We start from the raw sequence: 16,592 nt of genomic DNA, 5'->3' as shown, positions 1-16,592 counted from the left end.
TGCCTGCATACTGTAAGTATCAAAGGCATCTTATAAGCACATTATCAGTGAAATATGGCCCAATAAAGATTCTATAGCCTGGTCGATTTGTATCTTAATTGCTTGATTGTAATATACATAATATTATAAGTAGTATTAATTATACTTAACACCAAATGCACCTGGAGTGCTCAGCAATGTTCTTTCATTGTCTCTGGCATTTTTCTTTTTTTACAATTGTATTTATTTATACACACACACACACACACACACACACACACACACACACACACACACACACACACACACTCTTCAAGAACAAAAACAGAAAGATAGATACGATAGATCACAATTAAAATTTACCAGGAAGGGCTGAGTAAAACAATCATAACTAATGAGCGACATGCCTGTCACAGACAGTGCAAAGCAAGTTCAGTTAGGAAACTCAGTGCAGTTGCCAGCGGACATTCATTGGGCCGCCGCAGCATCACGTTCTCATTCACATGATTCACTCCACCCATTACACGCTCATTCCATCTTCACACCGGCTATTTAAACTGGACGTTTGCACTCCTCATCCTGCTTGCTTGCTGTCTGCTTAAACTTTTGCTGCTCCCTCTCCTCCACCCCAGCTACCACTGTGCGTTTTGGATCTGCTGTTTAGGTACGGGGGATTCAGAGTCCCTGATGCGCTTGATCAGAGTACCTATAAAAAGCAGATCCAATTCATCGCCAAACCATAATAAATATATTGCTCATTTTATATTCAATAAATATATTCCAGCCATTCATGAGTTGAAAACTGAGTTTTCCTTAATGTTTTGATAATGGGCTGTTACAGTAACAGTTGTAGAATACATATAAGTCTTAACATATGAATACATTCCTGTATGTCTGCCAATTTAGTCGTTCTGCTAATTCCCCTTCAACAATGCACTCAAATAAATGGTCCCTTCAGCTGCTAAGCCCTACTGTTGGTTTGGAGTGGGTGTACTGTAAAGACACTAGCGATACACGCCATGCACTTCGTTTCACAGGACAGTAAGGACTTTCACCTGGGCAGCACCATCTCTCCCCCAGTTCTCTGGAGTCACTAGTGTCAAGGACACTCAGCCCTCACCCAATGAACAGTGCCTATGGGCTTTATGCACACAGAATGTGTACTTCCTTCACAGGTGTTACTAATTAAGGCTCTGTTCCATTTAGTGTACAGTGGTTTTCAAACTTTTTAATTTCAAGGACCCCCATAACTCAGAGTGTACGAATAGAATTACGAGTCCATTTGGTTCCATTCGTACACTCTCTGAATTACACATCCGTAAGGAGCCATTTGGAACGCACTCAAGGTAGCGAGTGTTTCCAGTGAGCCATGCACAATATCAGCAGCCTGACTAAGATAGAACAGAGCCTTCATTATTATCATCGGTAACACCTGTGAAGGAAGTAGGGAAGCGGCCCAAGTTCTTTCCAAAATGGCGTGTGTGCATAGAGCCCATTGTGTTCTGCGAAGCCAGACACACTGGTCCACGGTGTCCACTGTGATAGACAAGTGCTTTAGAATAAAATAGAACAGCGCACATCCTCCGATCTTGGTGCTGAGCCAAACTGTTAAACTAACAGATATCATGAAGAAAGGCAAAGGCTCGCAGGCTCCTGCCTGCTGTGATTGTGAATAAATACTTGGAGCATTACAAAAGTGAGTTGCGAGCCGTTGCCTTTCTTCAGGCAAGTACTTTACCCCTGCACCAACCAAAAAAGTGTATTTTAACACACACATACTGCACCTTATTGCCAGGTATGATGTTCAGAAATGGAATTAGCAGTGATGTCCCACAACACTAAATAATAGACACAACACGGCAAAGTACACAGGACTGACACAGACCATAACATTTTGTTCAACTTCAGGTACAGTACACCTACACCTTTTAAAGATTACAACGAAAAGTTAACCTTGAACCAACTATTACTGGTCGTAATAGTTGGATTACAGGGCTCACTAGTAGCTACTACTGTACTACTATTAGTTTTAGTTACCAACTCACCCTCTACATTGATGACTCCCAGCAGGTGTAGCATTTTAACAGCTGCACAGCATAGAAGAATGATAGCGATGGTGTGAAGGCTATTATCGCCTGCTCTTTCTCCATCCATCCCTCACCGTTATGTCCTTCCACTGGCCCTATAACCTTTATGGACATCCATGTGTTGTCCTCTTCTAGGTTGTAGTTTTTACTTGCCTTTGTTTGTGCTTTTCTACTCAGACTTTTAACATGTATACACGCATGTATGAAAAATCGAATATTTTAAAAAGGAATGTGAACTAAAGTAAACTCACTATAAAACTCCATCCATCCATCCATCTTCAACCGCTTAATGCGCTACGACTTGATCTCTGTTTTAGCCTGGTATTATAGCCTATTCCCCACACGTTTTTTTGTATTGCAATTTGCACACTACTTCTATCTCCTCCCTGTGTCTCCTATCTCATCATGACTAGACTCAATGCCTCTCTCTCTCTGTTTTTCTCATTTATCCTTTTCACTCTCCACCCCCCTGGGGCCTCTCTCGTCCCCTGACCTCCCTTGTTCCCCCTCTCCGTTGTAGCCACACCGTCCTTCACTCTTTGGGGCCAGAAGTGTAACTTTAGTATGTGACCTGAGTCCACTGAGGCAATGCCAAACTCCCCTTTCAACATTTGTGTAAGTGTCTGTGTGTGCGTGTGCGCGTGCGCGTGTGTGTGTGTCATCTGGATTTGATAAATTGGGCCCATTTAGAAGTACCTTATTTTCAATGTGCACCCAATAACGAGACAAAAGCATAATTTACCACAAAGTGACTTTTCAAAATATTTCCTAAATTATTCCGGTGACATTTACCTAAATTAAAGTAACCACGATTTTGCTGAATACAGCCAGAGAGGTATAAGCAGCTCCATACAATGCATGCCAAGGGAGCTGTAACATCATTTTAGCATCATTTAAGCTGCTACAGATTATAGACCAGCAGAGGGCAGCAGACACTAAACATTTATTAGACTCTTGTTTAGTGTGAGCATTTGTCAAGGTTTTGTGTGTAATTATTATATTTTTGGAGTGGTGCTAGCCACTCCAAGGCATAGCTTTGTCGCACGCACACGTGCGTATAGGTTATTATATTTAATAGCTCCCTGATAAATAGCCTATAGTGGACATGACTAAAGTATTATGTATCCAAATATGTGTTGTGCATGCACAACCAAGCTACAGCCTGACTAGTGTTGCCGCTGAATTGTAAACTCCAGGGGGCTCTGTTGTATTGTGAGTTTGCCGCAGAATTGTGAATGTGAATTGAAAGTTTGTGTTTCACTTACAGCTCTGCAACCAAATTACGAGTGACGGGAAAATTACATTATGGTGGAGCACCTAATTGAATTAGCCAGAGGCTTAAACGAGGAGCTTCCCATGGAAGCATCACTGCGTGATAAGATGAACGGAGCCTCCCCTGTGTTTGTTCAAGTATTCAAAATGTATTCCATTTAAATTCCTGCACATTCTGCACATTAAGAGGGGTGATGTACGGCCTTGCTCAGTCAGCCCTCCCTCACTGCTCAGTCTGTGTAACAGAATGTTAAAGGATTCTGAGAAATGGGATATTAGCACATTGGCAAAAGCCCTACCACCTGTATCATTGGAAAATCATAATGAATTCTGTTGTGTTGAAGAATAACATAATGACAATATTATGGTGCAACATTTGGCTAATTTAGACAACCTTTGATAGCGTTAATGTCAGTGATGAATATTCACACAGAGAAGTAGCTAGATATGTTGGTCAGATATACCATAGTCAGGTAAATTAAGAAAATCCTAATACGTGTATTTTATTGTCCTTTATTTTTCTGCCATGTTCTAATTTTCCATTTTTGTCCTAGTTCAGCCAGATTTTGTCAAACAGCTGCCATTTAGCAAAACAGGTTTCTGTACTAGGGATGAATTATGCAGACACATTCTATAAATTGCAGCCCTGTAAATGCTTTGATGTACTGTAGGAACAAAACTTCAAATAGTAGTGTTAGCTGTTAGCTGCAGAATAGTATGCAGTGTATTACTGTCTGTCGCGGTGGGGGAAAACAGCAGGATTCATCTATCTATCTATAAATGCACAAATGTCTCTGTACGTACGCGTGTACGTCTGTAATCCACACTCGAGAACCGTTCGCCCCACCGACTTCAAATTCGACACAAGCGTTCAACACCCCCACAGGGAGCACAGTGCCAGTGTCGAGTCCGTCGGATAGCCGGTTGTCCAGAACCAGCATAAAAGCCTCTGCCCGGGCTTTGGAGCTGATCACCCCTATATCTCCATACATAGAGCTGGCCTGTTCCGACATCATTCTGACATCTGCAGAGACTCCATATTTGGTCATGCCTGACAAAGAACTCCATATATATAAATAAAAGGGACACAGACTGAGTGGACAATGCATTTCCAACTTGCATCGTTCCAAGTAGGCCAGTGCCCAACAGGCACTGCTCTAGAGGCTCTGGACAGGGCCCAAATTAGCCAATTGATCACACCTGATCAGCCCTAGATCTCCATAGGAGGCGGAGCTGGCCTGTTCTGACATCACAATGATGTTCTGATATCTGCATAGACTCCACATTTGGACATGCGTGATAAAGAACTCCATATATGGGCATAAAAGGGACACATTGATACCCTGAAGAAGGCAACCTGCTTGCCGAAATGTTGGTTTATTAAAAAGTCTATAGCATCGTGACTACGAGCTGTGCGGCCTCTTTTCTTATGTCAAACATAAAAGGGACACAGACATAACTGGGTGGGGCTTTCATTTCCAACTTGCATCGTTCCATGTAGGCCAGTGTCCAAAGAGCACCGCTCTAGTATAGTAAAACAGGCCTTTGTAGAGTAGCTTAGCAGACTAGGGATGTATCCCACTGTACATCAGCGATTCTTTCATAATTCAAGGACCCCCAGTTTAATATGCATTAGGCTGCAGAACCCCATTTGATTAAGATTTAAAATGTATTTATTTTGTATCTCTGGGACCCCAATCTACACTGTTAATTAACTCTAGGATTTTACACTCTTCTGTATTGGAATAGTTCTAGTGCACAGTGTGAGCTCAACAGTGCCACTTGAAGGTAGGTCACCCAGCGGTATTGCAGCTATTCATACTCCAAACAGACATACATAGGGACACACGTGACCAGTCATTGGAGCGGTGCGCACCGCTCTAAAATAGACTTTCTCCGGCCATACTGACAGATCTGTCCGCCAGTCCAAAACAAGATGGGACTGGAGTGCAGCTCATACCGTACTTCTGACTGTCAGTGTGGGATTAATGTCAGATCCATTTTCCTTTCACCACCTGAATCCCCCCCCACTCTCTCTCTCTCAAATCAATCGAAACTAAGAAATGTACATTTAAAATTATAGGCCACCTCGAATACAGCAATGTGTAAACAGAGCTGTACCACATTGCGAGTTTACAATTGATCTCTCTCCCTCTCCCTCTCCCCTCATACTGTGTCCTGTAATCCATGACAGGGAGACATCATTTGCATAATCTGAATTAGTTTAATCTGTTTTCCCAGCGGCGATGGAGACCCCTCACTCTCACTCGCTGCTTTATTGGTGGAGCGCTCTCTCCAAGCAGAGGGCAGGTTGAAATATACCCAGCAGGTATACTGTACAGGAAACACACACACGCGCACACACACACACACACACACACACACACACACACACACACACTCAAATAATAGACGGAAATCACATTTACACCATGAAAAAGCTGTGCCCATCCATAATCATGCTCCGTGGCATGAATTCAAGTACCAACTGTGTGTGTGTGTGTGTGTGTGTGTGTGTGTGTGTGTGTGTGACGCGACTTGGCCTGTTGTAGCGCCACCATGAGGCTGATTTGAAAACTGTCAAGTGGCATTTCTTCCTCAGCCTAGTAGTGGGAATAGGCATGCACAGTTTCACCGCAATCGGACGCTGCATTGAGGAGTTGTGGCGATTTGTACAAAACGGGTACAAAACGGGCTACTCCTGAAAACTTTAGAAGCCAATCGTAGCCAATCAGGATGGATAATTATGAGAAATCAAACAAATCACATGATCACATGACTATGGAGAGCATGTGTACCGATTTGCGTGAAATTTGGATAAAATCTGAAGGAGTAATATTAGAACATTTGTCGGCATCCTGGTGGCGCTATAAAGAGCAGATGTGAAAAATTCCAGGCAAAGGTTTTTCCTTGGCCTCTAGGGAGTGTGCATACATGGTTTTACACAGATCGGTGCAGTTATAGGTAAAAACACAAATCGGCCAGTTATAGCGCCACCATGAGGCTGAGTTGAAAATATTCAAGTGGCATTTCTTCCTCGGCCTAGTGGGAATGTGCGTGCAAAATTTCACGGAAATCACACGATGTGTTCATGATTTGCAGCATTTTGTTTGAAACGGAGCACTCCTGCGAACTTTGGAAGCCAATTGTAGCCAATCAGGATGGAGTCTGAAAAATCTGAAAGACCCGTTTCTAGAGAGACTGTGTACCAATTTGCGTAATGTTTGGACAAAATCTGTAGGTGTACTGTCAAAACATGTGTTTTGCACAAAGCGGCCTCCTGGTGGCGCTATAACAGGCCAATGTGAAAACTTTGGAGCAGAGGTTCAGCTCTGGCATTCAGGGAGTGTGTGTGCAGAGTATGGCTGCGATCAAGCCAAACGGTGCCAGAGATTAGCTGTTCACAGACGGACGGACGGACACACGGACGGACGGACACACGGACAGACGGACACACGGACGGACGGACGGACACACGGACGGACGGACGGAGTGCAAAACATACTCTCTCCCCATGCCTTCGGCCTGGTGGAGGAGACAAAAATACAGCTGAGAACCAGCTGCATTGTTTTCCAATTTGCAAGCCAATTCCACATCCAAACCAGTGTTGTAGCCATACTGGTTCGGTGAGCACCCACAGTCACTCTCTCTAGCCGAGCGCGCACGCACACAAACACACACACAAGTGCATGTATTCAAAAGACACATGTATGTTAGTGCGTACGGTAACATGTACACACATACCGCATCACCATACATCAACATCGTTATTTACCCTATTGTTGGATGGGAGTGAAATTCACTCCAACAGAGACGATAGAAGATGATTCACATAAGATTAAGTCCCTATTGATTTGCAAGTAGATGCAAGTACATGCGTAGGCACTAGGCCTATTACATGCATATATACATGCATATACAGGCCTCTTTTGTATTGCACGCAAATACAGGCATGCATACGCATGTATGTAACTACACGCACGCACGCACGCACGCACGCACGCACGCACGCACGCACGCACGCACGCACGCACGGCTGGATTCCAAGAAAGGAAGAGTCTCATGGTGAGATAACTTAATAAGTACTTTCACACCACTTAATGAGAGTGTGGGAGACGAAGAAGAACAGAGGTATAAATTAAGAGAGAATGGCTCGAGATAAGGGGCAGATTGTCACACTGAGCCAAAATCTGTGGGGTACTGTAGATTAAAGGGAAGAAAGAGAGAAGGAATGAGCCCAACGGAGGGAGGCAAAAAAGAGATCGTTCTGAGGAAAAGGGAAGTGGGAGTTTAAAACGGAGTGAACAGCAGGGGAAATATTATTATATAATATTATTTTAGAGATAGAGAGAGAGAGAGAGAGAGAGAGAGAGAGACAGAGAGAGAGAGAGAGAGAAAGAGAGGCAGCTAGTGAAAGAAGGGCAAGAAGAAAGCAACATGAGAGAAGGAGCCAAAGAGTGATGAAGAGGGGGGAAGAGAGCGAGCGAGAAGGTTAAGACAACATTGCGGTTGTTAAAGACACTCAAGGATGGTGAGATGGTGGCGAAAAAGACATTATTTGAGAAAGACCTCCCAGAAAGAGACATGGTTGTCATCAGCTAGGAGCGACACGACACAAAAGACACGCCTGGCCTGGGCCATGGCTCAGCGGTCCAGGCACCTTGGCTGGTAATCCAGTCTGGCAGTGTGCCGCGGGTCACCCCCCCCATATCTCTCCCCATTTCCTGTCAGCCTACATGAAAAATATAAAATAAAGGCGAAAGCCACAAAAAAACATATATATATTTACAAAAGACACGCCTGCCATGAAGGAAACAGGCAGACAATCTATAAGCAATGAAACAGGTACTGTAGTAGACAAGACAAACTAAAAAAGGTAGATAAACTATAAAACAGGCAGACAAGACAGCCTGTAAGCAATAAAACAAGCAACCCAACATGACACCTAAAATAAAAACCCTGATAAAAACAGAGTAAAAGGGTTGTGCTGGCAGTGCACCTCCAACAGCAGAAGAAGAAGCACATCCGTTCAGAGGATGTGTGTTTAGGAATCTAACCTGACTTTATTACAGGCTCACGCATCACACTGTCACTCTCACCGTTACTGTCGAGATCCCTTATATTATAAGGGATCTATCTAGCATGCATTGTTGCAGATATAGTATGTTATAATGCTTATAACATGATAGGCGGCAGTGGCTCAGGGGTAGAGTAGCTGGTAGAACAGCAGGATGGGAAAACCGTGAGGTTCCCAGTTCGAACCTGGGCTCCCCCAGAGTTAGTGTCAAAGTGTCCTTGAGCAAGACCATGAACCCCTTATTGCTCCCGATGTGCATCGGGTTTCCTCCTAGCCTGGCGCAGCCACACTTCACCCGCCCCTATTGCATATGCATATATGCCCCGAGGCGGATTAGCCCAGCGCAGTGGTATTATTAGTATCGCAACGCAAGGCTAGTTTCCTCCTGTGAATGGGTGAATGTAAACGCACAATCTATGTAAAACGCTTTGGATAAAAGCGCTATATGAATGCACCATTTACGATATCTGCAACAATGCATATGCTAGACGGAGGGTATGTCCCCTCTACAGCTAATACTGTAGATGACATCACCAGTCAGTACAACATCAGAAATACAGTACCAGATGTGCTCAGCAGACTGTTCTAAACCTCAACAAATGTCAGATTTGACAGTCTGCAAAGAAAACTGTAGACACTAGACAGTCTGGTTCAATATTTTGGCGGTGCGTGTGCTTGTTGACTTGCCTTACAAACACTTGTGGGTGTGCACAAATCTACAGACTCTCAACTCAGTTCAGATCAGTATTAATGCAGCAAAGCCTTGAATATGTAAAAGCATTCCGACATTCCTGGTGTAAAGCTCAGTCAAAATGAAACCATGTTGTTTGTCTCTTCTGTGGTGTGTATAGGGAATGGAAACCCCCTGAAAGTAAATTCCCGGCTGCAGACACGCTGTAATTTGTAACTGTTAATTTAACTACACTAGACCTGTGCCCGTCGGGCACCGGCCTACTTGGGAACGATGCAACTTTGGAACAATGAAAATCGGGAAAACATTCCCCACCCTAGTATGCACTATGCAATACCTATTATATCCGCATGTCGAATTTGAAGTCGGTGGGGCGAATGGTTCTCAAGTTACATGGAATACAGGCGTACACACAGAGATTCGGTGCATTTATTGTAAGTTGAACCCTATATTATGCAGACAGACATCCAGCAAAAGTAGGTGAATAGTCGACAAAGAAATAAGACAAATATTCAGTGAAAATAGCAGATCCTAAACCCTAGTATATAATTCAATGTGTGACGTTGTTGTGATGCTGCATTGAAGTATATAGGGTTAACACTGAGTATTTCACTGTGCGCAACATCATTACAATTTACAATTTATACATTTAGCAGATGCTCTTAATCCAGAGCGATTTACAATAAGCAAGAACAAAAAACATGGTAATACATCAAAACATAAACAATCATCATGAATCCTACGTAAGCTTAAGAATCTAACAGTGGAATATCTATCTAAGGAAACTATGTGTATACACTATAGAGTGCTACATGTATGTCTACATAAAGTGCTATTTAAGTTACATAAGTTGAGCCTGTGCATACGCCTGTAGGAGGTCGAGGCCAGGGCAAGTACTACGGCAAGTGATATGGGCTAAGATGGAGTCTGAAGAGGTGTGTTTTCAGACTGCGGCTGGTGATTGGGAGTGAATGTGCATTGGTCAGAATGGTTTATGTGGTTCGTTGTTAGGTCCTGAGAAAAGGTTCTTGTGACCAAAATGACGATTAACTAGAAAAAGTGCCCTTCTGGGCACAGGTCTCCACCAGGAGGATAGGACTGTGTGAGATGTTTGGCAGAATGTTTAGGAGTAATATAAACATGTTTTTTTGTTTGTTTTTTGCAACAATTTTCTTCATTTTGTTGAGGAAATGCAAAGCCAGATCACTCATAGCATCTCTGAGGATAGAATTCTGGATGAGCAGGACATTTTGAACGAAAAGGGCCACTGAAAACTTTGGAAGGCAATGTTAGCCAATCAGTATAGAATCTGAGAAATCCAACAGACTCGTCTTGATCACATGACTACAGAGATCATGTGTACCGATTTGCGTGAGATTTGGATGAAATCTGTGCGACTAACATAAGCAATGTGTTTTGCAGAAATCGGCCTCATGGTGGCGCTATAACCGGCAGATGTGGAGGGATGCAGGGACAATGTTTTTCCATGGCCTCTAGGGTGTGCACATACATAAGTTGTATACAGATCGATGCAGTTATAGCTAAAAACAGGAATTGGCCTGTTATAGCGCCACCATGAGGCTGATTTGGAAAAAAATTAGTGGCATGTCGTCCTCGGCCTAGTGGAAATGTGCGTGTATAATTTCACAGAAATTGCACACTGTTTGTGATTTGTGGCATTTTGTTCGAAACGGACCAATCATGTGAGCTTTGGAAGCCAATCTTAGTCAATCAGGATGGAAGATGGGAAATGGTGCAGATCCGTGTTGATCACATGACTATGGAGATAGTGTATACCGAATTGTGTGATGTATGGATACAATGTGTACGAGTAATCTACAGAAATGTGTTTTGCCTAAATCGGCCTCATGGTGGCGCTATAACAGGCCGTGAAGAATATTTGGGTTCGTCGTTTGCATCCAGGGAGTGTGTGTGCAAAGTTTGGCATGGATCGGGCCAACGGTGGCAGAGATTAGCTGGTAACGGACGGACGGAAGGAAGGAAGGAAGGACGGACGGACACACGCACACAAACACACACGGACGGAGTGCAAAACATACTCTCTCCCCATGCCTTCGGCCTGGTGGAGACAACTAATAAACCAACACAGAGCTGATCTTACATTAATTAACCAAATGAACCCTAGTGTCCCATTTTTTTCTGGGGCAAACATTAGGTGAAATGAGCAGATCTACAAGCTCACAACACGTCTCAACACAACATGACCTCTTGTGAGCTTGTAGATTGGCTATTTTTGGCAAAGACATTTAGGTGTGGAGTGAAAAAGGGAGCGAACCAACCAAGTACAGACTAGAGCCCCGGGAACCCCAGTCTAAGTAAGTGGTTAAGCCTGACTGTAACTGACCTAAACGATTCCATTCTGTATAGGCTCATTTACATGGCAATGTCATTTAGACGTCAGGGTCACACTAAAAAAAAGAACCTGGAAAGAGAAACAAATTAGGGTTGAGCCATTGTGTGTCACTCACACATCGTGCGTGGAGTTGCATTGCAACGGAATAGAATATGCAACAGAAGAGACGAGCAACAGGTCTTCACAAACTTTCCACTGTCCCTCCCCTTTATCTACATATTCATACATCACACTCATCTCTCCGTCTGCATGGCCCTGATTTACGAAGGAATATACCCCCCCCCCCCCCCCTCCCCCCCTTGTAGCCCCCTCACCCCTCCCACCCAAAACTGACATCTAGTGTTGCCATGGCTACTGTGCTTCCAAGGTAACAGCAAGACGGAACAGCAGTGTGTGATCAGAGTGACAAATACCTTGTACACGTGTGTGTTTACCAGCATGGCCACTCACAATCCCCACGCCCCCAACACACAGACACAGACACACACACTGAAGCCATCTCTGACTAGCTTTCATCATGACTTGCTTTTCCATAAAGATAAGCTAAACAAATACAATCAATCACATGGGCAATGTTGATGCGCACACACACACACACACACACACACACACACACACACACACACACACACACACACACACACACACACACACACACACACACACACACACACACACACACACACACACACACACACACACACACACACACACACACACACACACAAATCTGGGAACCCATCGGAAAAAAATAAACAGCGTCCTGTCTTCCTTTGAATAATGCATCTGGGAGCATTGCCAAACAGAATGTGGATAGCAGGATGTTGCCTGTTTGTTCTGCCTTAGGCCCTCCTCTTCCGGTGGGGCGCTTATGTTTTCATTCCCACTAACCGCAATGTATACACGTTCTGAATGCCCCTAGCACAGCTTGGAATCTGTTCTTGAGCGATTACACAGACAGACAGACAGACAGACAGACAGACAGACAGACAGCAACATATAGTTGTAAAATGATCACTCTTTCCTTTGTGTGGACACCTGTTGGTCGCATGCATTCGTTCTCTCTTTTATGACTGTTCCCACACACACACACACACACACACACACACACACACACACACACGGTCCCTCACCCCTGGATGGTCTCCTCGTCTTGGTCTGCATGGTCAACGTGCCGACCACGGCCCCCATGGTTGTCGTCGTCGTGAGAACAAGCACGATCTGCGCTCAAGCCTGTACTTTCTCCCTGGCTCTCCTCCTCTCATCCTCTCCTTGCTCTCTCACTCCTCTGTCCCCTTCTCCCTGTTGCATGGGGAATGGCTGCTTTCAGCCAGAGACCCTCTTTGGATAATTCCACCCCCCCCCTCTCTCTCTCTCTCTCTCTGCTCCTCCTCTCTTTCTCTCACTCCCCCTTTTCTGCCTGTCAGTCTTGCTCTAAGTTTCCTTCCCTCCCTGTCTTCCATTAGTCTCTCTCTCTCTCTCTCTCTCTCTCTCTCTCTCTCTCTCTCTCTCGTCCTCTCCCTCTCTCCCTCTCTCTCTCTCTCTCTCTCTCCCTCTCTCTCTCTCTCTCTCTCTCCCCCTCTCTCTCTCTCTCTCTCTCTCTCTCTCTCTCTCTCAGTGAATCAGTGTAAATGGCCAGAATGATTTTCTGAATAACACATGCTTAGGACTCTCTTGTGTTCATTGATTTGTAGATGATGAGTCGTTGAGTCAATGTGAGCAATGCCTGTTGTACCTCTTTAGGCCTGAGTGATATAATATGTCACTGCTCTCCTGCGACGCACAGGTGCGAAACACACGTCTGATATTGATTCATCATTACATGTGAATTCTATAGTCTGCTGAGGAAACATGCACGCAAATACAGAATGCAACAAAAACAACTATAGCATAAACACACAGTAGCATTGACCTGTATTTCTCTCTCTCTCACCCACACACAGTCGCATGCGCACACGCACACACACACGTACATGCTGTGCATACAGTACAAGTACATGTACAGCATGTATTGTATACATGTTCTCTTTTTCACTCCCCTGGTCCACTCTCACTCCCTCTCTCCCATCATGACAAGCCATGCAGGCCAGTCCAATCTATCCACTCCATCTCTCTCCCTAATTAATGTCCCTGTCCCTCTCTTTACAACCACCGCCATGCACATGAACACACATGTACACACACACACACACACACACACACACACACAGTCACACACACACACACTGCGTCTGTCCGTCCGTCCTTACATACACATATTACGTACATCCAATCATCCATCAATCCATCCATAATGCATACACGCTTGGAGAGAGGGGTGGAGGGATGTGGAGATCTATAAGAGCACAGATCAGAGGGAGAGAGTGGAGTGGTGCAATGTTTACCAGGGTGTAATGAAGGACTCCGAGGTTGATGTCTGATGGACTCTTTGATGTCAGAAGGACCCTTTGATGTTAATGAACGACCCTGTGATGTTGACGTTTAATGACTCTTTGATGTTGATGTTAATGAACGACCCTTTGCTGTTGACGTTTAAGGACTCTTTGATGTTTGATGTTTACTAATTGTTCTCTTTGATGTTTAACTAGTTGGGTCATCATGACCTATGTGAGCCAGTGTGACCTTATGTGTGTTGAAGCACTTGTTTGATGTTTTGGGTGTTCAGCTCAGAGAGAGAGGGGCAGCAATTACAGCCAGGTGTGTTCAATTGAGTTTGTTCTTTGTAGGGAGGGTTTTTGGTTTGTGAGTCAGTCAGTTTGCAGCTTTCACAGAGGGAAGACCTCTTCTCTGTTGGACATAGGAATACCAGTTTTTGATCGTGTTTGGACTATTTCTCATTGAGGATACCTTTTGTTTTATTATCTGCAATACAGGGCTGTTTTTGGGCAGCCTTTTCTGTACAAGGATTTACAATAAACAGCTTTGAGGAATAAGAAGCCTTTCTGCATTTTTACCGATGCACCACAGTGGTCGCCACTTTCCAAACCAGTGAAATAGTTTGTCTACATTACAAGGGCATAGTGGAAGGAAATGAGAGAGGAACAGACGGAGCAGGGAGAACATACAAGTGGCTTATAGAGGCAAGAAACAGAGAGAGAGAGAGAGAGAGAGAGAGAGGGGGGGGGAGAGAGAGAGAGAGAGAGAGAGAAAGATTAAAAGCTAGCAGAGGGGAGAGATAGAAAAAAAGAAAAATAATATGATATATATACAGTAAGAGGGTAGATGGAAAGACATGAGCCTATAGTATATGTGATAAGTGTCATGCACTATTTTTACGTGTTCTTTACTGCAAGACGCACATATGTGAATCTTTTATTTATGGGTGGATCAATACAAAGGGCAGAGGGCATAAACGAGAAAAGCACAAGTGCAAAATGGGCCAGACTAGCTTGCCTGTCACATATTGTATGAAATATAATGTGCTCTGACTGAACTCACAGCGTGCACTACAGCCATTCACATACAACACAGCTAGAATTCAAGGGCAAAGCCCTGTCCCCTAAATACTGCATTGGGAACAATATTATGTGACAGTTAACAGTCATTTTTACAACTGCCTGTGGCCATGGGCGGAACTCCCACAGATTAAACCCAACAGACTGAGGACATGGTTGGTACTATACACGCCCCCCTTACATTTTGGTCGAAATTACATTTTTGTCACAGACAGAAATGAGCAGACTATAATATTACCAGAAATACATAAAGAGCTAGCCCTGAATGACCATAACAGGACTGTAACTCTGAGAGTGTACAAATGGAACCAAAACATGGACCCGTAAAAGACAAGACAAGTCAAGTCTTTGTCACGGACACATGTGTCCGTGTACGGACATATTGATGACCCCTCCCCTACCTAACATCAAAGTCATTAGACCATAGACCTGGCCAAAGGCTGAATTTATTGGTTTATTTTTTGGGAGCTAAATTTGAATTTGTAACATTTAACATTAGGGTTTCTGAATATCAGTGGATCGGAGAACAGATACTGTCAGGCCTGGCAACAAAAAGCTGTCTTTAGATATGGAAACAGCTCAAAATATGGCCTGTGTGTGTGTGACGTGTGTGTGTGTGTGTGTGTGTGTGTGTACTGATAGCTATTGTGAATAATGCAGGATGCAGAACAGTTATAGGGAGCCATATGGACACTTTTAGCATACTTAGAAAAGCCCTCCATCTCTTACATAAATCACTGCGTATGCCAGGACTGAACAGGATGTGCTGTAGAATATAGAACCGTGGTTTTCAGCCTTGTTGTACACAACACAAGGTACACTCGGACAAGTCAAAATGTCAAGGCACACCTGCATTCATAATAATAAAAATAAATCACACCCATGTGAAGTGAGGGGCGCTCTTATCATCGTACATCATGTCATTTCAGCCAATCCGAATTTGTGTTCACACAAACATTCAGAATTGTCCATTCATTGTCAATGGCATTTAATGTTTGTGTTAGGACAAAGTTTGTGCACACACACCAAAAGCTGGACACAGGAGCCCCTCAAAAACATATAGTACTTTATGTATGTTATTATGCCTGTGTGTGCAGCCCATCAAAGACAATCTCACCTCACTTCATCTTTATGTTGAGGCCATCCGTCTATCTGCCTCCACCTGCCCAGTGTGCATGGGCCCTACAATACAGCGGCCCTTCATCTGCACTACGCATCTCTCCTGTCTAGTGTGTGTGTGTGTGTGTGTGTGTGTGTGTGTGTGTGTGTGTGTGTGTGTGTGTGTGTGTGTGTGTGTGTGACGTGTGTGTGTGTGTGTGTGTGTGTGTGTGTGTGTTTGGAAGCCTCGGTAATGTCCATAAATCAGTCGTGAGGGGCCTGCAGATTGCAGGCATGCCCAAGCCAAGAGCTAAGGCATCGGCAAAATTCTGTTCAGTGTCTGCAATAATTGGCAGTCGCCATATATGGAGAAGGCAATGCTTTCTGTACCCGTGATCTGTATCCTGAAGCACTTGTTGTAGAGCTTTTTTTTCCAAGTTTGCGCATCCACTATTGTTTGTGATCAAGAAATGTCTTGTAAAATGTGAATGCAAATAAAGATGTTAAATGTGTGTGTGTGTGTGTGTGTGTGTGTGTGTGTGTGTGTGTGTGTGTGTGT

The 16,592-nt window shown here is 44.0% G+C and overlaps 1 protein-coding gene across 2 annotated transcripts in view; it reads right to left on the bottom strand.

Moving 5' to 3' along the window:
- The window catches only part of kcnip1a (Kv channel interacting protein 1 a), a 65,671-nt gene that overhangs the window by 14,610 nt on the left and 34,469 nt on the right, over nt 1–16,592 (bottom strand). The window contains exon 1 of one of the 2 annotated variants that reach the window (XM_079502099.1): nt 2,025–2,118. The exons of the other annotated variant lie outside the window; for it this stretch is intronic. Coding sequence (XP_079358225.1) covers nt 2,025–2,058 — 34 coding nt within the window. The 5' untranslated portion in view covers nt 2,059–2,118. Of the gene's footprint in view, nt 1–2,024; nt 2,119–16,592 lie in introns of those variants that run through there. 2 annotated transcript variants of the gene reach the window in all.

The sequence above is a fragment of the Electrona antarctica genome (assembly GCF_951216825.1).
Source record: "Electrona antarctica genome assembly, chromosome: 1".
Lineage (NCBI taxonomy): Eukaryota > Metazoa > Chordata > Actinopteri > Myctophiformes > Myctophidae > Electrona > Electrona antarctica.
Note: the sequence above shows the minus strand (reverse complement) of the source record. Positions and strands in the feature narration are given on the sequence as shown.